Source organism: Anabrus simplex, chromosome 4, assembly GCF_040414725.1.
Source record: "Anabrus simplex isolate iqAnaSimp1 chromosome 4, ASM4041472v1, whole genome shotgun sequence".
Classification (NCBI taxonomy): domain Eukaryota; kingdom Metazoa; phylum Arthropoda; class Insecta; order Orthoptera; family Tettigoniidae; genus Anabrus; species Anabrus simplex.
Window position 1 is genome coordinate 304,841,140 of NC_090268.1, and position 25,522 is coordinate 304,866,661.

The 25,522-nt window shown below is 38.5% G+C and overlaps 2 protein-coding genes across 7 annotated transcripts in view; one reads left to right on the plus strand and one right to left on the minus strand.

The window, feature by feature from the left end:
* Use1 (Vesicle transport protein Use1) overlaps nt 1-25,522 on the minus strand; it is a 195,817-nt gene that overhangs the window by 33,693 nt on the left and 136,602 nt on the right. For 4 of the 5 annotated variants that reach the window (XM_068227256.1, XM_067145652.2, XM_067145653.2 and 1 more), the window contains 3 exons: nt 15,058-15,218; nt 14,929-14,978; nt 14,700-14,778 (listed from right to left, as the gene is read on the minus strand). In XM_068227256.1, coding sequence (XP_068083357.1) covers nt 14,700-14,778; nt 14,929-14,978; nt 15,058-15,153 — 225 coding nt within the window. In that variant the 5' untranslated portion in view covers nt 15,154-15,218. The remainder of the gene's footprint in view (nt 1-14,699; nt 14,779-14,928; nt 14,979-15,057; nt 15,219-25,522) is intronic. The other variant, XM_067145655.2, reaches the window with a different exon arrangement.
* LOC136871922 (acetylcholine receptor subunit beta-like 2) overlaps nt 17,356-25,522 on the plus strand; it is a 116,894-nt gene continuing 108,727 nt past the window's right edge. For both annotated transcript variants that reach the window (XM_067145650.2, XM_067145651.2), the window contains exon 1: nt 17,356-17,702. In XM_067145650.2, coding sequence (XP_067001751.2) covers nt 17,633-17,702 — 70 coding nt within the window. In that variant the 5' untranslated portion in view covers nt 17,356-17,632. The remainder of the gene's footprint in view (nt 17,703-25,522) is intronic.

A 25,522-nucleotide genomic window follows, 5' to 3' on the forward strand; every position in this document is an offset into this window, starting at 1 on the left:
TTAAAGGCACATACCTGTTTTCACATTCCCCAACAACTGCTTTAAACCCATCCCACAGTCTGTTTACATTTTTATTTACTTTTTTCCATTGATCATAGTTACGTTTTAAAAACTCCCTCATGCCTGGTTTATCAGCCATATGGTACTGCATAATAGTCCTACTTTTAGACCTTCCTTTCTATCACATTTATTTTTAACTACGGCAAAAACAGCTTCATGATCACTAATACCATCTATTACTTTGGTTTTGCTATAGAACTCATCTGGTTTCACCAGCACCATCTCCAGAATATTCTTTTTCTAGTTGGTTCCACCCCTTTCTAATTCAGCTGTCCATCCCATGTTAACTTATTTGCTATTTGTTGGTCATGCTTTCTGTCGTTTGCATTACCTTCCCAATTGACTTTTGGTAAATTGAGATAATCCACTGCAATCATGTTCCTTTCCATATCATTCCCCACATAGCTGATTATCTTATCAAATAGTTCCAAATCAGTGTCTGCGCTACCCTTTCCTGGTCTGTACACTCCAAAGACATCAAGTTGCCTATTATCTTTAGAGATTAGCCTTACACCTAGAATTTCATGTTTTTCTCATCTTTAACTTTTTTGTAACTAACACATTATTCTTTCACCAGAATGAATACTCCCCCTCCTACCATTCCTATCCTATCTCTACGATAAACACTTGAGTTCCGTGATAAAATTTCTGCACCCATTGTATCATTTCTCAGCCATGATTCAACTCCCATATTACAGTATCTGGTAAGTATATATCTATTAAATCATGTAATTCTATTCCTTTCTTTACAATACTTCTACAGTTCAACACTAACATTTTTATGTCATCCCTGCTTGTTTTCTGGATTCCTCTACCCTTATCATCGCTCCCTAGACCACCCCATTTCCCTAAATGTACCTCCCTATAACCCTTCTAAACAAACTTCCTAACTTATACGTACTACTGTGGTTTACGTGAAGGCCATCTGAGTGCATATCTCTATTTCCTACCCACCCATTAGGATCTAGAAATCTCACTCCCAGTTTCCCACATAACCACTCCATAGTCCCATTTAAATCCCCAATCACTTTCCAGTCAGTATTCCTCCTACACAGTAATCCAATGATAACATTTTCCACTTTGTAAATCTCAACTGTGTTGCAATTACCAGATCCCACACATCCCCAACATGTTGGTACTTATACCTGCTTGCCTTACATTGTTGGTACCAATGTGAAACACTACCACCTTCTCCTTTTCCTCCTCCTCCTCTTCTACTTTCCTCATCATCTGCCTAAACCTAATTCTTGGATAACACTCTATCATGGTTCCCTTTCCTCCATACACTTTCCTCACATGTCTAACGATGAAATCCCCCATGACCAGAGCCTCAACCCTACCCACTTCATTTGAACCCATCCCCTCCTGGTCAGCCCTATCTTTCCTGATAGCTGCAGAAGCTACTTCCTCCTCTTTATTTCTCCCTCCCATGACCTGTACAACCTGTCTTTTCCTATCCTCTACTCTACATTTCTCTTTTCTACCTTTTCCTTACCCCTATTCCCACACTTCTCAGCAACAGTTCACTCTTCCTCATTTTCCTTCTCTTGTTCTACTTGCAGTGACTCATACCTATTTCTCACAGACACCTGTCCTAAATTCTAATCCTGAATAGAGCCCTTAGCCTGTAGTGTCCTGCCCTTAAAACATTAGACCACCTATCTTCTGCAATTTTCCCCTTTCCATCCCTCTTTAACACCTACTGTATCCTGTACATTGTTTGAGGGAGGGTTACCTTCCTTCCTGTCCTCTGAGAGAATCCTAATTATCTCCCTCAAACTCTCCAACTCCTCCCTCATAATTTTGATTTAGTTTCCGTAATTACTGTGAAGATCTGAAGTAATGTTTAATACAATGGCTGCACATTTACTCTATGGCTGAAGAGCTACTTTTTTACAAAAGTTTTCCAACTCAGCAGTTAACCCAGTATGAATAACAGATCGAACTTAACTTGCAATAAATCATTGCTGCGATGACCGCATCAAGTCATTCATGAATAGTGTTGAAACTGGTTTATACATAACCAGGTTGTATGTAGTTTTGAAAAGCATAGGTATTTGAAAGTCCCAGGGAAATAGCATTGTATGGTGTATAATATTTATCTAAGTTATAGATAGCTGATTTACACAAACATTCATACATATATCTTGATTATAGACTGTCATGCCTTTCAGTGTTCAGTCTGCAAGCCTCTGTATATTTACTTAACACCGCCACAATCCTCTACTTGTAACTAGTTATGTGGATTGCTTAGTTCTATACAACTGAGCCTGACCATCGTTGTCTTGATCTCCCTCAGTTCTCTTGCTCTCCACGACTAAGTCCATTACTCACCTAGGTAATCTATCCTTCGCCATTCCCCTCACATGACCACATCACCAAAGCCAGATTATGCATACAGGTTCATCAACGAAGTTCATTCCTAACTTAGCCTTTATCTCCTCATTCTGAGTAATCTCCTGCCATTGTTCCCACATCTTTCTACCTGCTATTATTCTTGCTACTTTGATGTCCATCACTTCTAACTTATGAATCAGTTATCCTAAGTCCATACAGATTTCACTCTCATAAAGCAAAGTTTGTCTGAAAACAAACCAGTGTAAAGGTAATTTTGACTTCCTTCTTATAGAATGCTGTTGATCACAACTGTGAACTTACTGCATTAGCTTTGATGTATTTTCATTCAGTCTCCCTCACAATACTACCATCTTGGAAGAGTACACATCCTAAATAATTGAAATTATCTACCTGTTGAAGCTTTGTATTTCTACCCTGACATTCAATTCTCTTAGGTTTGCGTACCTATTGACATCACTTTAGTGTTGGAAAAGCTAATTTTCATATCATACTCATTGCACCTATTTTCATGTTCCAAGGTATTAAACTGCAGGCTTCAGCACAATCTACCATTAAGACCAAATCATTGGCATAGGCCAAACTGCTTACTACATTTTCACCTAACTGATTCCCTCCCTGCCACTTTATACCTTTCAGTAAATGATCGATGTAAACTATAAACAACAATGGTGCAAAATTAAAACCTAGCAAATACCTTGAATCAAAAACTCATTCTTTCATCAATTGTCACCACAGTCCAATTTTCAACATAAATGCCTCTCTGACTGCTTTTAATAATCTACACTTAATCCCACTGTCTCCCAGAACGGTTAACATCTCTTCCCTCGGTAGTTTGTTATATATCTCTGCATCTATGAAGCATAAACATAAGCGTCTATTCCTCTCATAGAATTTTTCAGTTACCTGATGGGTAGGCTACTGAAAATCTGATCTTGAAAGCCCCTCTGTAGCCTGAAACCCACACCGGTCTTAATCCAACTTACTCTCAACTACTGACTGCATCCTCCCTCCCAAGCTGACAGTGAACATCTTGACTGGTATACTGACCAATGAAATACCTCAACAGTTGTTCCAATCCTTCATGCTCCCTTGCTTATAGATAGGTGTAATTACTGCTTTCGTCCAACCAGAATGAACCTTGATGAATATTGAATTTCACGACCGCACTGTAATCGAAATCAACTTTCAACCTATTAGGTTGTGTTCGTACATTTAGTATGTGCAGAAGAGATGTTAAGTACATAACAAAACTGGCCAACCAGATCCCACTGGCGTCCGGTTGGCCATAGCATATATAGATATGTATATAATAATAATAATAATAATAATAATAATAATAATAATAATAATAATAATAATAATAATAATAATAATAATAATAATAATTGTTCCGAGGTATCTGTGGAACAGCAGAGGTGAAAGAAGATGCTGGGATGAATAGGTCTCAACTTACGAAATTAAAGTTAATTTAAAATTTAACAAAGGTTATATTTTCTTTTCAAGATAAAGAAATAACAAGTATGACAGGTACTCAGTAGCATATCAACAAATTAAGAATGTACAATTGCAATTTGTTAATGGATTTGGGCTTCGAGCCCCCAGACACGCAATCCTTGAGCAATGAGCCCAACTTTACATATGAACAAAGTTCAAAAAAGGGGCAGAAAACCCCAATCATGCCAAGGAGCACTAGCTCCCAATTACCCAGTTAAGCCTGCTCGAGGCACACAGAAACCAAATTTAAGAAAGAGCAACCTGCTCACAAAGTTCAAGCCTATTCAAAGGCCACACCAAACTCAACCTTCAAGCTGCCCTCCAGGCACACAAGAACAGGGGTAAAAATACCCAACCTACTGAGGCCTATTCAGTAAAGAAACAGGACAATTACGTGGCCCCAAAATACCAACTTGAGTGGAGGCGTAACTTGCACTCCTAATACACCTTTTTAAAACCTATTTGGCACTAGGCCGCTTATGCAAGGGCTAATCCCATACTACGGAGATGACATGATAGGAAAACTTTATTACATTATGAAGAGAAGGGAAACTGTTATGAAAACGTAGTCACCTCAAGACAATATGAGTGGGAGCTCGAGAGGGTTAGGCACTCTCTATCCCAATTTGTAGTTAAAGAGACAGAATTTATACCAAGTGTCTTTTACATTTTAAAGGAAAGTTACATGATAAAAGTTTCGAACCTGCCCCGGGGGTTAAACTGCTGAGCTAGCGACCAAAGAAGTTATTAAAAGGCCATTACCTGATGGATGAACTGCTGCCCGAAGAAAGAGGCGCTTCCCGCCCCCTGCTACATAATCACACTAGGATAGATGTTACTGAAGTGGCCCGGAGACCAGAAAATCAGCAGTTTAAATACCCTCGTGGAACATTCGAGACCTTTCAAGAATGAGAACCCACACCCCCCTCAATTTTATTGGGTAGCATAAAGCAACATCTCCATATCGGAGAAGACATACGTTATTGGTCAAAATTTAATTAGAGAAATTCAGGATTGGCTAAATTCAAAACAAGCGGAAAGAGAAGGGTTATACTGCCAACCCAAAAAATAACTGAAAGAAATTTAACAAAGAACAAACTTATGACTACAAAATTTCTTCCAAAAAAAAGTTCCTTCACTTTGCACTAGGGTGCACAATTGTAGTTCTTAAGTAGCACCATCTAGAAGGGAATGTTCACACTTCTTACTACAGAGAAAACAAAAATGAATCGAAATCAACATAGTTCAGAACTTTTCAAAATTTACAATACCGACATCTTCTGAGAAACTTTAGAATTACCATGGTTGTTAAAGTTCAGGCTTCCTCCAGTAGAGGAGTTTCAACTCGCGCAATGTTTGAATTAGCGGCGTGGAGGTGTACCGCCCGGTACAATAATCATCATCATTATCAGCGGAACCCGACAAAATAAAGTACGGTGGCTTGCTGACACCCAAAAAGATCTCGCAGAAGTCGGCGTTGACCCACTGACAACTACACGGGCTACATTTAGACACAAAATTAACTTGCACAGCTTTGCAGCCAGACAATGTACAAGAAACTTGAAACTTCAGGAGGCATGGACTCAAGGAAGACGACAGACTCACAGTGCGAGGATGAAGAAGTTTTGGGAGGATAAGAGAAACAAGAAGAAGAATGCTAACTAATGGTTCTATGTGCTCCTTAGAGGGCCTAACGCATATATATATATAATAACATAATAATAATAATAATAATAATAATAATAATAATAATAATAATAATAATAATAATAATAATAATAATAATAATATATAATATATAATATATATATATATTAATATATTATATATTATTATTATTATTATTATTATTATTATTATTATTATTATTATTATTATTATTATTATTATTATTTAATAGTATGATCAATGAAAGACCAGAAATGCACAGTACACTCGTATTCTGCTGTACCTCTGAATGTTTTTTTTTAAATTACCCTGTACCAGAGCTGGCTATGTAGTTAGGGGCGCGCAACTGTGAGCTTGCATCTGGGAGATAGTGGGTTCGAACCCCCTGTCAGCAGACCTGAAGATGGTTTTCCGTGTTTTCTAATTTTCACACCAGGCAAATACTGGGGCTGTACCTTACTTAAGGCCACGGAAGCTTCCTTTCCACTCCTAGGCCTTTCTTATCCCATCATTGCCATAAGACCTGTCTGTGTCAGTGCGACATAAAGCAAAATGTGAAAAACGAAACAAAAAGTTACGCTGTGGTTGGTGTCATTCGGTAAACGGTTCCATTCTAGTGCGGCAAACACAGAAAATGTGTTGTTATATGCGGCAGTTCGATGGTGAGGAATGACGAGCAGGATGTTTCAGCCCTTGTATCTCTGTTATGAACATCTGAGAAGTAATGGAAACGTGTAGAAAGGTAAGATGGAGAAGATGTAGTAAAAACTTGGTGGAAGAAAGACAAAGTATGATGGTTTCAACGGACTTGGAGTCACGACCACTCTAGTTCTAGGAAAGATGATGACACATGGTCATATTTTCTTAAATTGCATATATATCTCACACATGTATTTTGAGTGTGTTGTAGCCATAGGAACAATTGTGGCCTCACATCACTGAAAACATCAAAATAGTCAAAATGTGGCATTACAAGAGCTTTAATAAATTTCTGTTTAAGTTTTATTGGAAATATATGTTCATATTTATATAAAGAATGTGGAGCTGAGAAAACACTTTAGCATGTGTTCGTCCATGATAATGTTGAAATTCTTCACTTGTGATACAAAAGAAATTGGAACATTCTGAAGGATTACCCTGAGCAATGGACGTTTACTTATACTTGTCATTTGATTTTGATGGCCAACGAGGATTACTTGTGACTCTGTAGGGTTCAATTTCAGGCCATGTGCCATAGACCAGTCACTAACAGTTTGTAAGTCAATGTTTAGAAAGACTATATTTTCCTCAACGTCTCGTGCTGAAGAGTCTGTGTAGATTTGAAGGTCATCAGCGTACATATGGTATTTGCAATGTCTTATATTCGATGATATATCATTCACAAAGAGTTTGAAAAGAAGAGGTCCAAGTACAGAGTCTTGAGGGACTCCTCTGTTCATGAGGTTCCATGAGGAAATTATTCCATTATTATCTTTCACACATTGTGGATGTCTGTGAAGATAGGAATATATCCAAACACTCGTACTCTAAGAAAAATGAAGGGCCTTCAGTTTTACAAGTAATGTGTGAATGTTTGTGCTGTCAAAACTGTCAAAAGCATTACTGTAATCTAGTAATACCAGAACTGTGACTTGTCCTCTGTCTATTGCTTGTTGAATGTCCTCAGTCACCTTGAATAAGGCTGTACTTGTACTACGTCCTTGTTGGAAACCAGACTGGAAAGGATTAAGGAGATTGTGCATTTGAAGGTACCCATATATTCATGTATGGACTATATATTCTAAGATTTTAGATAAAGCTGGTAAAATACAGAATGGATGATAGTCTCCCTCATGACATTTTGGACGAGGTAGCACAACAGCCTTCTTCCTGAGAAATGGATATGTGGAGTATAAAAGAGAGAAATTGATTATATGAGTTAAGGTTGGTAATATAAAATCAAGAATTAGTTTGACCATGTCAGTCCCAATGTCATCATTTCCTTTTGCTTTCGTGCTTATCCTAAGAACTGCTTTTCTGACTTGGAGGGCTATCACAAGACTGAAATAGTATTTATCTCTGTCAGGGGTGGGGGTGTATTATAATGGTTCATAAGTTTCTGTTTGTCGTCAGGTCGTACTGCGGAGGAACTAGCAATATAGTACTCATTAAGAGTCTCGAGAAGTACTGTAATTTTGTTTTTGCTCTTCATAAGTCCAAGGTTATTAACAGATTTCCACAATGTCGTTGCTGTTCTACCGTTAGGCATAATTAAACTGTAAGTGTGTCGCAGTTTAGCATTTTGTATTTGTTGTGTTGTCGTGTTTCGTAACTGTCTATATTCGTCAAACTTTTGTACGGTACAGTCATTTTTTTCATTGTCGGTGAGCGTAGTCTCTTTGATCCATTAGTTGTCTAATTTTGTCATTTAACCACTGCGAGGATCCCTTGGATATTCCCGCTCGCCGCTTTGGAGCATGTCTGTCAAATAGTTCTGTTACTTTGCTGTTAAAGGTGACTTTGTCGTCCAGTTTGTTATAGTTCGTTATGTCATGCCAGGGTATTTTGCATGCATCTTTGAAGATATATTTATATTTTTCAATGGCTGATAGGTAATAAATTTCTGGGAGGGTTTCAGTGGCCAGAGATTATATGAGATATATAATACAGAGGTTTGACCAACAGTGAGAACTCTGAGTTGCTGCTAACTACAGGGTGGCACACAAAATGTCATACTCTGGAAATTGTTTATAGAAAATGTAATAAACAACATATTGAATAAGAAATGGCGTTACAACATTCACTGACAGGTGCATGGTTAGTCCGTGTGCAGGACATGTTCAATATGTCCACCTTATCCGTGTACAACAGCTTTGAGATGAACCTGCATGTTCGTGATCACTCTACGACACAAGTCCTCACTCAACCCTCGGAAGAAAGTCACAATGGCCGCTTGCAATTGCTGTACATTTTCTGGTTTATGGCGGTAGATTGTCTCCTTCAAATATCTCCACAGGAAGAAGTCGCAGGGATTGAGATCGGGGCTATGCGGTGGGCAGATTGAGCCGCTCTGAAAACACTCGGGATATCAATGAGACATCACATGGAGCCCGAAATGTTCATTCAGGAAGTCCAGAACAAAATTTGCTGTGTGCGGACGAGCTCCATCTTGCATGAACCATTGTGTCTCTATTGGTAGTTGTGATGCAGAGTTCTGGAAGGAAACTGTCTGTCAACATGCCCAAGTAACACGCACTATTGACTGTGTCATTGAAAAAGATTGGTCCAATAATTCTATGACTGGAAATTGCAGCCCACACACACACTTTCATAGCATGACTTTCAACCTCGTGCACAATAGCAGGCCGTTCTTTGGCCCAAAACTGGATATTCTGTTTGTTCACTGCACCATTGAGATAGACCTGTGCCTCATCACTGAACCATGTGTTGTGCAATAAGGGATCACCTTCTGCAATAGCCCACGCAGCAAACTGTACTCGCCGTTGCTTGTCAAGTGCCGTTATTTTATGACTTGTTGTCATTTTGTATGGAAACACGTCAAGGTCAGACTGCATTATTCTCTGAATTGACCGACGAGAGATGCCCAGCTGAACACAATGCAGTTCTGGTGGATTTGGAGAGGCTCCGAGCTACAGCCGCTCTCACAGCAGCAACATTCTCCGGTGAGCGGACCGGCTTGAGGCGGGGCCGTTTTCTCTCCAGTATGTTCCCTCCTGTTTCAAATTGCCTGGCCAGTCTGTATAATGTCTGCCGGCAAGGAGCCTACCAAGTACGGAAATGAACATGAAACCTTTCCTGGGTTTGAGCTACGCTTTTTGTTTCCGCATAAAACAACACTATATTCACCTTCTGTTCACGCGTCAGTCTCCCTTTGTCCGCCATGCTGTATAACTGGCAGCCTGTATGCATGCACGACATGTGGTGCTGCCTGTCGGATCACGCATGAAATAAGGTTCTGTTCATGAAAGGACATGGTTGTGAGCCCAGGTTTACACATTTTTTTTTTTTTTTTGCTAGGGGCTTTACGTCGCACCGACACAGATAGGTCTGATGGCGACGATGTTTACACATTTTATAAAACATTTCCGATGTATGACATTTCGTGCGCCACCCTGTATAAGATCTAATAGTGTGTGCAAATGAGATGTGTGATGAACTGGAGAGAGCCAAATTATTCATATTGCAGGCTTGAAACAATGTTTTGAGTTGTGTGCTTTCGTAAGAAGTTACGTCAATTAAGACTCAGACACTAGTAGGATATGGGAAACTGCTGGGGTGAATATTTCTGTAAGGTCGTCCATTCAGTTGGCTGCTAATAGGCTTTGCCCATTTATATGGCAGACGTGTAGGGCTCTGGGATGTTGTGAGACAAAATTCTTAAGAATACAAGCTGCAATTTGGTCAAGGTTGGTGCTAGAAGGTGGGAGGAGTGGGGAAAGCAGATGGACGAGAGAGGGTAGCTGGTCCGGAGCCTGTTGAGATCGACCAGTGACATCAGAGGAATGTGCATTGTCAATCATAACTGTAACCAACTTGGAAGAATGTAAATCACCAAAATAAACAAATAAACATGAAGGGCTAGGAGAAAATTATCGTTAACTGAAGTACATCAACTGTGCATAAAATTACCTATTATTTTTAAAGCACAATTAAATTAGGGATATCAAGTTTAAAATTAATGAAGTACAAATTAGGGTAAAGTAAAAAATAAAACTTGTTACATTAATAATTAATCATATAAAAATAAGACGACAGATACACGTATTTAGTTAAATTGAATTCAAAAATTAATTAAAATTAAAAATGAAATGTTACGAGTAGGGAAAGTATATACAAATAGAGAAATGCTGAAATATCAACATCACAGTTCAGAACAGTGGGCAACAGACTTTCATAACTATGGGAATTAATATTAACTTAATATCTCGTGGAACATGCCAGAGGAAAGTGTAGCTTCCACTGAAGTCCCAGTCTCATCCGTGGCTGTGACAATATGGAAGCTGCTGGGGTATGAGTGGTGCTGATTAATGACATTCAGAGCATAACCAGTGTGTCTGAGTGTCATGAAAGGTGTTGCTCATAGGGTTAGTTGTGCTACAACAGCACTGTCTGGCCCAGTGAGGAAAACAATGGCAAACTACCTCACTCCTCATCTTGCCTAGTACGCCTCATTTTGGTATTGCCATTGGTTTTTGCGGTTTCCCTATACTGCATAGCCTTTGGTGATGCTATTTGAGGATCCAACCAGCCTCTGCGCTGATGACCTAACAGACATTTACAATGTGATGTGTTCCATCCATGTTGCTCATATTTTGCTACCGTCTTCTTTGCAAATGATGACTGCGCAGTCCTTGGTCCACACGTTATGCAGTCCATGGAGCTCCACTGCTGCGCAAAGGATGCTCAACTGGCAGGTCATCACATCTTCCCAGATGGTGACCCCACTCCCTTTGAGTTTCCTCTTGTTATGAAACGGTCTGCTGTGGTCTCTATACGAAACAAATCTAACTATTATCGGACGAAGTTACTGTCCCGTCTTCGGACCAACATGGTGGCTGCGTGAAATATTGCTTAACTGAATGTCTGCTCTTATTTTTTGTGCAACATCCAGTACAAGGTGGTCAGTGTCTTCCCCTTCAGTCTCAAGCACACCACACATGCGCAGATTCACTCCTCTAGTATTGCTCGAGGTCATCAGTCCGAAAGATAATTTCTTCTTTAGAAAATTTAGCTCCTCCAAGTTTTGCTGGAATTGTTCAAATTCACTGTCCTTTACACTAAGCTGTTTCCTGAGTTCCTCATTCATTGTCTTGAACTCGGACAGTGCCTCCTCCACTCTATTTAAAACTTTGTTTTCAATGCTGGCTGCAACCACATCAGCTAGCACCCTCACTATGTCATGACCCTGCAGTACACGCCGAATGGTGTCCTCCATGCTAGCGTTGGCAGCACTTCCTCTGGGCTTGGATGCAGGCATGATGCTACTTCACAAAACAATCACTTAATTGAAATATAATGATAAAACCACAGCTTTTCCATACATGGTACTTAGCTACTAGTTAAACACACTTCACACATGGAACACATGCACAGTTTAAATGCACACATCACTGTTTTATCCCTTCTATTTTAATTTTCTCCGAGAGCCTCAAAATTCACGTGTCAGCCGTGTGCAAACATTGTTGATGAAATGAAATGTCGTATGACTTTTAGTGCTGGGTTATCCCAGGACGGGTTCGGCTCGCCAGGTGCAGGTCTTTCTATTTGACTCCCGTAGGCGACCTGCGTGTCGTGATGAGGACGAAATGATGATGAAGACAACACATACACCCAGCCCCCGTGCCATTGGAATTAACCAATTAAGGTTAAAATCCCTGACCCGGCCGGGAATCGAACCCGGGACCCTCAGAACCGAAGGCCAGTACGCTGACCGTTCAGCCGAATCGGACACATTGTTGATGAATGGACAAGACCGAGAGACATATTTTATGATCATTTAATTTTTGCAAAGGGAAAAGTGCTTTCTTTTTAAATCAATACAGATTACTGGTTGGTATGTCTACAGTAGACATCAGTGACAGAAAATGCACCTCTCTAGAAGAAAAAGTGAGATTTATTCAAGAAGTGGATAATAACTCGCATACATCAAGATCAGATATTGCAAATAGTATTTTTTTTTGGTGGGGCATTTACTTTTTTTACCATTTATAAGTCCCTTTTTTACCCATTTCTTCTGAATTAAGTACTGTTTAAGAAATTTTCCAGTAAAGAAATATTCCGAAGTGGAAAAGAAAGGTCCATTATAATGCCAAAGTTGTGAACGTGTTTTGATTCATTAAAACAAACTTTTAGTGACATTTTATTTTTCACTAAGAAGATTTTTCTTGTATTCACAAACGTAATGCAATAAACAGTTCTGAGTTATAAGTAACTCAAATTGTACCCTTTGAATTATGTATAAACCAGTTTCTACTGCAGTTCATCTGATGCTTAGAAAGAATTGAAGGACCTATCTTTGGTTCTTTAGAAAGTGATTAATCACTTTCAGAAACCCGTTGGCTGACAGAAATAAAGATATACTGTAAGAATTCAAAGCTGAACATTCTAGAAGATATTATCCATCCAACTGCATTTTATAGAACAAAGTGCCTGCCTGTACCTATGCCAATAAGGATCATCTTCACACTAGGGAAACACACATGGTTTGACGCAATCCCTTTGAGACTTCACCCGTGTTGAAATTCACAGACAATTTTATTTGACATAGCTCCCATCCACAAGAAAATGTGAGAAGGGTGGTTACTGTAGCATGGTAACATTGTCCAATTTACCTGCCATTTTAAGAGTGATGGCCTACATTACACATGTGATTTTTGCCAAAAAATATGCTGATTATAAGACTGTATAATGTATGTATGTATGTATGTATGTATGTATGTATGTATGTATGTATGTAATGTATGTATGTATGTATGTATGTATGTATGTATGTATGAAATGAAAATCACAGCCTGTTTCCAGTCATTTGACCGGGTCAGCAATAGAATGAATGAAGCCTCCATCTAGCGGCAAGGATAGGGATTGTGCCGGCTGCCGAAGCCTGTCGCACTCCTCTGGGGCAATAAAATTTAAAATGACAGATAAAATGAAATGATAGTGGAGAGTGTTGCTGGAATGATATATACGACAGGGAAAACTGGAGTACCCGGAGAAAAAAACCTGTCCTGCCTCTGCTTTGTCCAGCACAAATCTGACATGGAGTGACTGCGATTTGAACCGCGGAGCCCACAGGTGAGAGGTCGGTGCGCTGCCGCCTGAACCACGGAGGCTCCGTGTATGTATGTATTTTTTTTGATTGCAGTAGTTTTACAAGATTCTTTAACTAAAATGACAACTAAAGGAGGTACTGTGTTTTACTATTGACTCAATTTATTAAACTACTATTTACCATTATTTATAAGCATGTTCGAGTTTGAGTTTTCCACATCAGCAGTTCATATTCACTAACTCGGCTGACACCACAGCATTCCAGCACATTAAATTCCAACCCCCCAACAGGGTGTCTCAAAGCGCAATGTCATCTCCAGAATAGCTCACTCCACAGCACAAGCCCAAGGACTTAACTGACACGTAATGTGTACTTCAGACCGATTCGCACTTCTGAGACTCGCCGAATATTTCATGACTGACTCAAATCTCATTTGTGCCCACTTGCAAGAGTCTTTTTCTTGGCCTATGGAAGATTCTTGCAGTTTCCACTCTAGATCATTTTGACCGCCACTCCATTGTTGGCATTTCCACCATCTTCCACGGAGCTTCATTATCGGGTGCCTCAACAATTCGCCGGGGCAATTATTTAGCTCCCTGCTGGCCACATCTCCATTGTAGCCTTTCCTACATTCTCAATCTTCATTATCACAGTATCTATGCAAGAAATTTATTATGATCACCAAATAAAATCTTGCCCATGTGGTAGATATGAGATGGTCCGTTTTCCAATTCAATATTCCCACACTTGGACACTACTAGAAGCAACAATAGATGGATTGTATTTAACACTACTGTATTCAGGTAAAGACCATTCCTCTTCATCACAAATACTCTTCTGTCATTCTTCCCAACTGTTTGTACCAACAATCATTATTCCAGCTTATGAATAAGATATCCCCAGTCCAATTTTCACTTCCAAATAACAAATCTGGCCCATTACTATGGATATCAGGATAATACTGTCTAAAAATTTACCTTCTTCCTAAAAAATGTTGTCAATTGCCTCTGCGAGCCTTCCTTATACTGCTGTCCAGACTCGATTCATTATCATGTCAGATGTATGCCAATGAAAGGTAATATACTCACCAAGCAAGTTGGCCATGTGGTTAGGGTAGCGTAGCTGTGAACTTGCATTTGGGAGATGGTGGATTTGAATTCCACCATTGGCAGACCTGAAAGTAATTTTCCATGGTTTCCCATTTTCACACCAAGCAAGCTGTACCTTAATTAAGGGCACGGCCACTACCTTAACAATTTCAACCCTTTCCCATCCTGTGTCACTGATAACCTTCAATGTATTATTGTGACGATAAACCACTAGCAAAAAAAAAAACAAACAAAAAACTCACCAATTTGTGAGTTTCACTCAGACCCTTGAGGAACTCCACTCTTCTAACATATTCTGATATTGTATCCTTGGAGGGTTTACTGGTGGAAGGAAAAAAAAAAAAAGTGAATAAATTCTCTTGCTTAGCACCTACAATCATGTAGTAGTAATTTCAAAATGTTTTAAAATTAATCTTTGTTTTAATTATAACGAAATTATCTCCAGGCAGCAAAATTTAAAAAATCACTTACTTGGGTATTTTATGGAGAGCCACGACCATTTCATCCAAGGCTCGAATATACTAGAACAAAGTATTTGATTCTTAAATTACAACAGAAAAGGAACAGATTCACAAATTAATATTTAATTTGCATACATACTTTATCCAGTCTCCAGTCTTTCTTATCTTCCTTTGCTAATTGTTCACACTGAGAAAGAAGTCGTCTAACGTTAACTTCCAATCTTGACATGCCCATTTTATTAGACAGTGGTAAATATATATATTCTTATGAAGATTTCTTGAAACATCAGCTGTTTTCTCCTGAGAAAAACAAAAAGTATATCGTAAATGAAGAATATCACAAAGAATATCACAACATGTACAATATCCAGATAGAGTATTAACAAAATTATCCTTTATTTGCAAATGTTGGACACACTCCTATGAAGTGACATTCAGTAGGAATTAAAATGAGAAAATGAGAAAGGACTTATCTTTCCCAAATTTATGTCCCTCTTCTTCGTTTCATTGAGTATTTCTCTAATTAATTAATAAATACATTAATTAATTATCTGGTAAACACCCCTTCATCTGCTACTGATTTTAGAAGATGCCAGAGTTCAAGAATTTTGTCTTGAAAAGGAGTTTCTTAAACGTGCCAGTAAATTACTGACATATAATATATATGTTCCCTATTTAACCCCTTTAAATGCCAATGGAACATGCTGGGAATCAGTCACACAACCTTGACCATAGGCAGTGAACATTTAACAACCACACTATTCAGCTAGTCTTCAAGAATAAAAAACAAATGTATGAACAATTTTAATTTTTTTTTTTCTTTTGAATGGGGCATAGTGTAAATGGCTTTGAATGCTGGGTAAGCAGAATAAGCATGATCAGCAAATGAACACCACAGGGATATGAAAGTTGTGGTGGTCTGTGGGCATTATTTTGACTGACTGAATGCCCTTCAGTATCAATGCTATTGGTGAGAAACTGATATGGGCATGTCAAATCGCACGATGAAGATCATCATGTACAGAAAGCTCCTGCAACTGCAGATTCAGAGAGATGCCTAATGATGCTCAAGAGCAATGTGGTGGCAAACAACTGAAACCATCTTGAGGAAGAAGGATATTTCAGTAGCCCAGATGCAGAAACAGAGGGAATACTCTCTTTGCATCAGAAGAGTCAACCCTGAGTATTACTTGGGAAAGCCCACATATATAGGCAGGGGGTTGGAGGAGGAGGAGGAGGAGGAGGAGGAGGAGGAGGAGGAGGAGATATAAAGCATGTGGAGATTACCCTAGTCATTATTCAATCAGTGAGGAATTTAATATACTGTGAAAGGATTAATATGAAGCCAGAAATTAAAAATACAATTTGAAAACTAGATATAATGTAGTTAATGAGGTGCAAATCCAGTAACATTATATTATTACAAGTATAATTTTTCATAAGCAGTATACAGCAGAATGGTGAATTGTGTGTGAGCAGTGATAGAAGGAAAATTTCAACATGCAGCTTGGAGAACTACCACAATGGACAATTCTCAGCCCAGAAAGAACTACTTTCCCAATGAAGCATATACAATGAAATATTTTTTGTATTTTGACTTTTCTTCAGTATTACCAGGAAAGGAAACCTTGTCCACAAACCAACAGCAAGGTTCATACTCTTCAGTTTGGATTTCAGATTCTGGTTGATAATTTTTATAAATCCAAATGAACATATTTTCCTAGATTGTTAAGTGGGAAATACAACAAATGTTTGATAATGGCTCATATAGTACTGCAAAAAAAGTATCAAACTGTTTTATTCTGAAATGATTATACTTACAGGATGTCCTTGAAATAGGTTCTAGTATTTAGTGTGGAGGCACCACGCAACAAACGAAAGATAAAAGGTTCTATAAACATTGATCACAAACCCCATATCTTCTGTGGTGTGCAATATCGACCATCAATGATCACCACATCTTCACAACATGTGCTTGATGTGACTGCCATCCATTGCAATGATCCCAGTGTAGCTGACACTTACTGTTATTGCATTTTAGAGCCCTATGGTGTTCAAAAATTATCTTAGAAGTCAATATTTAGTGACAAAAGAAATCCAACCTCAAGGTTTTTCCTAATTATGTTTTCAACTCCTTGGTGAAGCAAGGGTCTAAATGACCAGCTATGAAAGGCCTTCTTTGCTTGTGCTAATCTACATTTTACATCTTCCTTACTTCTATCATGTTAGTTATTTCTACTACCCAAGTAACAATATTCATCTACCTCCTTTAATCTAATATTTCCTGCACCACCTGACTTCATTCAACTGCATTTCATTATTTTTGGTTTTATTTATTCTTATTTAGTACTACTCCTCCAGGCCTGTATCCATGCCATTCAGCAATTTCTCTAGATCTTCTGTATACTCATAGAAAATAACATCATCATTGGCAAATCTCAGGGTTTCAATTACCTTCCTTGAACTGTGATTCCTTTTAGAAAAACAAACTGTATGGCAGAAGCTGAAATTTTGTGGATGCCAAAGACATACACATATTGTTCTAAATTTAAATTGTACGATATCAGTTGGTAAATACAGTAGACAAGACTACTGGCTCCACACTAACTAGATAATAAACAAGTGTATTGAGAGTGGAGAGATAGGAGTATCACATCTACTTCCTCTCCATCGAGCACCAGCAGGCAGCATTCAAACACACTGCACTTTCGAACATGAATACATCAACAATATTACTGACACTACTCCTAATATCAAATATTCTCAATTTTGTTTGCACTAAAGGTAAGTAGTAAGAAATTAATATAATGACTTCTTCACCCATTAATTTTGTCTTGCTAGCAGAACATTTTCTTTTTTTTAAATACTAGCTGTTGAATCCATTGTTGATGGGTTAATTTCTGTACAACTGGAGCAATAGTAATATCTAATGGACATGAATGGCAGCAGAACAAATTATACCTCAATTAATAATATCCAGTCAGTGTAATGTTGTTGACTAGTCAGTAATGTTTGCCAATGATGGACTTGGCATGAAAATATAAATTTGTAAATATCCGCATTATTATAGTTTGCATGGTAAAAATATATATGATGTAAATAACTGGAAACTGGATTTTCAATCATTTTTGTTATGTACAGTTTTTAAACAGAACTAATATTTCAGGAGACATTTGAAAGTTTGAGAGAGAGATAATAATTGCAAGTATCCCCATTAATATTCAGCATGTGGTAAAAACATATGAAACATAAAAGATGGAAATTATATTTTGCACAACTTTTGTTAAGGTCAGTTTTTTGATCCAACTAATATTAACAAAGAAATCTGACATGTCCTGTATCGGCCCTCTTAACTCGACAAATACCACTTGGCACCACATTATTTCAAACCAGGTTTACTGTGCCACAATAAGGAATCACACAGTGGCAGCTGCTCTTTAAGAGCACAGGGTCACGTGCCCCCCGCCCCATCCTCTTATAAGATATGATCCTCCTTCATTTTCAGGTAGAAATTAAAATTAGGAAATAACCGAAATTAAGGTAATTACATCATCATGGCATAAATACAGCCAATTACATGTATCATGATGCTTCTATTCCGCTAGTCCCAGTGCTAAATGCAGCAACCAGGCATAACTCCTGTGAGACTGAACGAGCAATGTATAAGGAAAACTTTCCCCTATTTTGCCGGGTATGTGGATGAGAGAGAATACTGCAAACATTACAGGACCCTCATTCACGAGCTTGATGTGTCCGGAGCTCACTGCTGGCACTGTGGGGGATGGCGGATTGGGGGTTTCTAATGGTACTATCTTTTCACCGTAGAGTTCTGTTCGAAGGCTACAAATTTGCTGCTGTAGTCAGTGTGTTAGTAATTGCGAAAGCAAGTGTGGGTTCAGTGTGTAATATTTATAGCCTAAATCCAACAATTTAATTGTTATATATAGTCATTTCTTCATAAGGATGAAAACAGTCCGAAAGATGTTGCTCTCTTTAATTCAGTGTTCATTATTTACTATACAATGTATTTAGTGTATTCAGTTGACTATTTACTGTTCTATTCTGAGCACTGCAATTCACTTTTCTGTGTATTCATAACACTCTTGTAAAGTTAGACTGTCCAGAGGATGATGAATAATGTCAGGCTGAGCGCTGGCCTTCTGAGCTCAAGTTGGCAGGTTTGAACCCGGCTTAGTCCGGTAACATTTGAAGGTGCTCAAATACGTTAGCCTTGTGTCTATAAATTTACTGGCGTGTAAAAGAACTCCTGCAGGACAAAATTCTGGCACTTTGGCATCTTCAAAGATAGTAAATGTTCAGTGGCACCTTGTGAGGTACGAATTTCTTTATTTATTTAATTATTTTGGTTTAGTTAAGTTCTGTTCTCGTCTGTGTGACCCCCTCAATTCATATCTCACGAGCTGCCACTGGTATCACACTTCTTTTTAAAATAGGAATTTGCATGGTGCCATATGGTGTGGAAGGTAGGCAAGTCCTCTATGAGCAACATATCTGCACCACATCTAGAGCATAAGACCCAACCAATATTATAGCAGTATTCCAGCTCTGTGCCTCCACATACATTTTGGAATGGGACTCGTTAGAATGTCCTCATTCGCATGAATATGGAGGGTAGAGAAAATGACATATTTAATTTGCTGCAAGATTCAGAAAGTGATTTTTGTGCTGATGACAGTGAATCCTAGTGCTAGCCATAGTGACAGCAAATCTACTGACAACTATGGTGGTGTTCATAGTATACAGATGACTCAGAAGATCACAGACATGGAAATACAGCTTCCACAAATTGTAAATGGGGGCTGTCCTATTATTAGGGACCGTGTGTTGGAGTGCAGAAAAATATTCCCTTCACAAAAGAGGAGATTAATCTAGGTATTGCCGGGCTGAGTGGCTCAGACGGTTAAGGCGCTGGCCTTTTGACCCCTGGCTCAGTCCAGTGGTATTTGAAGGTGCTCAAATACGTCAGCCTCATGTCGGTAGATTTACTGGCACATAAAAGAACTCCTGCAGGACTAAATTCCGGCACCTCAGCATCTCCGAAAACCGTAAAAGAGTAGTTGGTGGGACGTAAAGCAAATAACATTATTATTGGATCCGTGGTAGAGTGTCGGCCTCCGAATCCCAAGATAGCGGGTTCAAACCCGGCAGAGGTAGTCGGATTTTTGAAGGGCGGAAAAAAGTCCATTCGACACTCCATGTCGTACGATGCCGGCCATGAGAGATTCGGTTTACTCTGTCTGCCATCTAGTGGACCTAGAGTAAAACGGAACGTCGAAATTGATGAGCAGACAGCCAGAGGGCGTCAAATCAAAATATCTGCACACGGTAGCTGAGGCCATACGATTATTATTATTATTGTTATTAATCTAGGTATTGACCCAAATTCAGCAATTCTGGTTGATATTTAGAGAGTATTCTTCACGCACAAAGTTATCAATGGAATAAACAAGTCACAATGCTTCACAAACCCCATCATTTCAGTGGCTCAACAGGGTGAGTTGTTCGAAATGACACTGCGTTTCTGGTTATAATGCCTTCATTCACTAATTACAGGAGCAAATGTTTTGCATTCTCAAATTTTTTTAAAATTATACAATTCTTTTATTTACAACCACTTATTCAATACATTACAATACACTCATTGAATTATAGTATAATCATGAAGTGTCTTAAATACTAGGACATGTTGTTGTAAATAAACAAATTTTATAATTTTAAAATATCATCTTCAATTATGAGATTAATTACATGTTCTCAAACAGTGTCGCACAGAAGGCAGTGGCCAGAAACCACTTCCAGCCACTGGCTGTACTTTTGACACTTTGCTCCCAATCCAAATAATGGAAGGTTATAAAAGATTCAGCTGCTATTTGGTATTTTGCATCAGCGATTTGTACGTTTTGAGTGCTCAGCCCGGAGGCTGGTTTGGATCTCAACAGCTCCATCATCAGCCATCATAAGTGGCCCATGTGTCACTGAAAAGGCGTACTAGGGAAATGAGGAGCAAGGTAGTTTCCCTGTTGCTTTCCTCACTGAGCCACAAGTTGCCATTATGTATCAGTCTGCCAAGCCCACTGAAATGCCCGCACCAACCGACATTTTCACACCATTCTTAACAGGGACTGGCTGCATAAGGAATGGCATTATTAGCATCACTCATACCTCGGTCACTTTCATGTTGTCAAAGCCAAGGATGAGACTAAGACAGGACAATGAAAGTAACAAATTTGTTTTAGCTCACACCAGAAGACATAGTGCAGTGTAAACACTAGGTTTTGCCAGCAAAGGCATATCATCGATTTATGGATGTGAAAATACCTGGACAAAAATGAACCGATGATTCCTTGGGTACCTCTCACTTAGGCACTACCATCCTAGAAAGGCACATAAGTACAGAACAAAGCAATTCCAGCTTTGTGATGGTAAAGGGCACACATATACAATGAAAATATATTGCGGGAAATATACCATTAATGATCAAAGTCCACTCGTCATGGTTACTCGAGCTGTCATGGAGCCCTATTTGGATAATGTGCATATTGTGTGTACCAATAATTACTACACGTCAACTGAACTGGCAGAATCAATCATGGATTACAAAACCTATTTTGGGAAACACAGTAAAGATTGCCAAAAACTGTTGCAAATTCAAAAGCTAAAGAATTCACAGCTATGGAGAAAGTGAATAAGATAACAGTAATGAAGTGGAAGGATCACCATGATGTATTATTGTTATCTACAAAGCATTCCAGCAGCTTAGGGAATAGCAGAAAGAAAACAAAAAAAATAGGAAAGATGAAGACATTCAGGAACTGGGAATGAGTGTGGAACTGATACTGCTGACACTCTTTCATTATACCATCAGAAATATGATAAGATGGTATCATAAAGTTTCTGATGATGTACTGTTTGGCACATGTATTATGAATGCACTACTGCTGTAAAATAAGACATGCCCAGCTGGTAAAGTAAGGTGTCCCTGGCTGAGGCAAGTCGTGACTCACTAGCCTCCCTCAGCAATGACCCCATTCGAAGAGGAAAGGGATAGGAAAAATAAACAAGACTGAGGGGAAAATCAGTATAAGGCAAGTGGCAGGATGTTATTCTTATGTAAACAAATGTTTTTCAAATCCCACACCAAAACTTGTGAACACTGCTGCAGCTGCTACCAGCAACTACTGAACATGAAAATCTGGGTAGAAGGCTGCTATGTCTGTTGTGAACAGGTGGCACATGTCCAGGTACTCCTTCCTTGTGCATCAAATGCTTTGAGTCATTCCACAACAAATGAACTCACTCTTGTGAACATGAATTACGTATACTTTTTTGAGAAGAAACAATATAATTGAATCGTTCACTGTGACAAGATGTCATTACGCACCATGACACTGTGACTATAGGACTACATTATTTGTTTTATTGCTGTTTACAAGGTGTTCCCATACATGTGGGAGGTAATTGGGGTGGATAGTACACGCCAAAACAACAGAAAGAGTCTCTATGAACATATGCCCTACGGTTGATCGTTTACAAGTTACAGACTTTTCAGCTTTGTACAGGAAGTATTGGTAACAGCTTTAATTGGTACCCCCCCCCCCCCCACATCGAGTAGGTGTTGCCACATTGGTTTACCAGCAGGGATAGTGTATTCTAATACAACAAGTCATCAAAATGTCCACCATGTACCCCAAGTACACTCCTGAACCCACCACCTCATTGATTGTTGGACACATTCACACATTCCACGTATTCAATGGTAACCTTGTTCTACATGCTTGTGAAGTACAATTATCCCCCATTATAATGCCATCATTTGTTCAGAGTGTAATTGATGCAATAAAGAGGCTGGCATTAAATCAAGGTAATGTTTTACAACATTAATTACTTATGCTACACAGTAATATACTGTACAGAGATTTTCTGGAATAGTATTAATTTAACATTTACATTTTTTAAATTATCTGATTTACATTGCACTGACACAGATAGGTTTTATGGTGACAAAGGGATAGGACTGTGTAGGCAATCGTGGCCTTAATTAAGGTACAGCCCCAGCATTTGCCTGATGTGGAAATGGGGAAACCATGGATAAGCATCTTCAGGGCTCCCGACAGTGGAGTTTGAACCTTCTTCTTCCCGAATGCAAACTGACAGCAACATGATCCAAACCATGCAACCACTTTCTCAGTACTTCAACTTTTAAATAATAATAATAATAATAATAATAATAATAATAATAATAATAATAATAATATTATTATTATTATTATTATTTATTGGTGACAAAAGGTCCCATGAGCCTCTGGCTCGTGATAGGGACAATACAGTACATACTTTTTTTTAAGGCGACGCAATAATTACATTTCATATACAATAGCTTTTTCTGTAAAGAGACAAGTACATTTTTGGATAACTACAACATTGCTTTTTTTTCTTTTTTATATGTTTATAATAATAATAATAATAATAATAATAATAATAATAATAATAATAATAATAATAATAATAATAATGTTATTGGTTTTATGTCCCACTAACTACTTTTTCAGTTTTGGAGATGCCAAGGTGCCAGAAATTTGTCCTGCAGGAGTTCTTTTACGTGCCAGTAAATCTACCGACATGAGGCTGACGTATTTGAACCCCTTCAAATATCACCAGGCTGAGCCACAATCAAATTTGCCAAGTTGGGGTTAGAAGGCCAGTGTCTCAACTGTCTGAACTACTCAGCCCGGCAATTCAGCATTTTTTTTTTTTTTTTTTTTTTTTTTTTTTGCTAGTGGCTTTAAGTTGCGCCGACAGATAGGTCTTATGGCGATGATGGAATAGGAAAGGCCTAAGAGTTGGAAGGAAGTGACCGTGGCCTTAAAATAAGGTACACCCCCAGCATTTGCCTGGTGTGAAAATGGGAAACCATGGAAAATCATCTTCAGGGCTGCCGACAGTGGGATTCATTCAAACCCACTATCTCCGGGATGCAAGCTCAGCCAATTCAACACTTAATTTATGTAGCTATTTTGTATTCATACAATACAATACTGTAACAGATGTTACATGCAAATTTTATTCAGTTATCATAAGCACAGTAAAGTACATTTATTCACGCCTCCAAAATTATTTTTATAGTATATGTAGTACATATCTGATATACACATAGCACTGTATCTGAACATTGAATCCCTTTGAAAATTGGATCGATTTTGGATGGATCTAACTATGAGCTCAAATAGCTGAATGAATAGCAATGAGGTGATCATACATTTCCATTGAGAAAAAATATGTTCAAAACAACCACAAAAACGGTCTACACACTCTTCAGCTTTTCTAGTAGTGATCTTCAGATGCATAAGCTTTCGCTTTCATTTTCCATGACACTTGAACTGGTGGTTTTACCAAGTCAACGATGTCATCAACGGAAAGTTCCTGAAACACTGGCTTTTCCTTGGTCTATTGCCATGAGTTCTGCTGTGAGAGATGCTCCACTGGGTTGATGTTCAAGAGTTTCCTCTACTGCTATCTGTGTCGGTACGATGTAAAAAAAAAAGAGTAATTGTTAAATACTATTCCAGAAAATCCCTGTACAGTAAATTACTATGTAACATAAGTAATTAATGTTAATTCCAGTGGATCATCAGTTCCTTGTTGTTGTAGCTGAAACTTCTCCCCATTCAATACTGATGTAAACATCCTTTAATACCAAAGTGACAACAGAATCCCCATCACTGATCTGATGAAAGATGTTTTTTCACTTGACAATGCCTGTAATATGCTTTAAAACTTTCGATTGCTCCCACATCCAAGTGCTGAAGGTATCTGGTGCATTGAGGAGGAATAAATTCCACCCTGATAGCTGGAATTTTGTGACATGGCATATTGACAACAATTAACAACACATTGTCATTCTTTATTCTCATGTCATTATAGAAAACCTTGGTCTATTTGTCGAATTTGACAGCATTCTTCTATGCCTTTCTATTGTTCCTATACTCAATATAAACATTGGTTAAAATAGAACCAGCTTTTGGGTGGTTAGGCCGTGTGCATAATGCAGAGTTTCGTCCAGACGTGCCATTTGGACTCATCAGCTGGAATGGCACGAATGTTTGAAACACCAAGGTTTAGCGGACTTACCAATCAATATCACCTTTCTTTCATCACTTCTGTTAGCACTGGTACAAAATGTAACGGTTATTCTGTCCTTGGATTTTTTTGCAACCCTTTACAGTTGCATTTTGTATTGTTTTATCAGGTTTCATACAATAAAATCAAGCAGTTTCATCAATACTGTACACATCACTTGCATCGTAATGTTTAATGATTAATTAAAGTTTTTCGCGCCCTCTTGTACAACCACCAGGTCAACTTCTGTTCTCTCTCACCATACTTCACATTCTGCATCAGACCATAGCATTTTTTTAAATGAAATAGCCGACCACTGCTGTATGCCATATCTGTAGTGCCTAACTTGTCACCAGAAAACTTTGTTTGTTCCTTACTGGCCTCATTGGTTGCAGTTCCGTTTTCCGTGTTGACAGCAATGAAAAATGGTTTGCAATGTTCTGCTGACTAGCAGAAGGATACTGTTC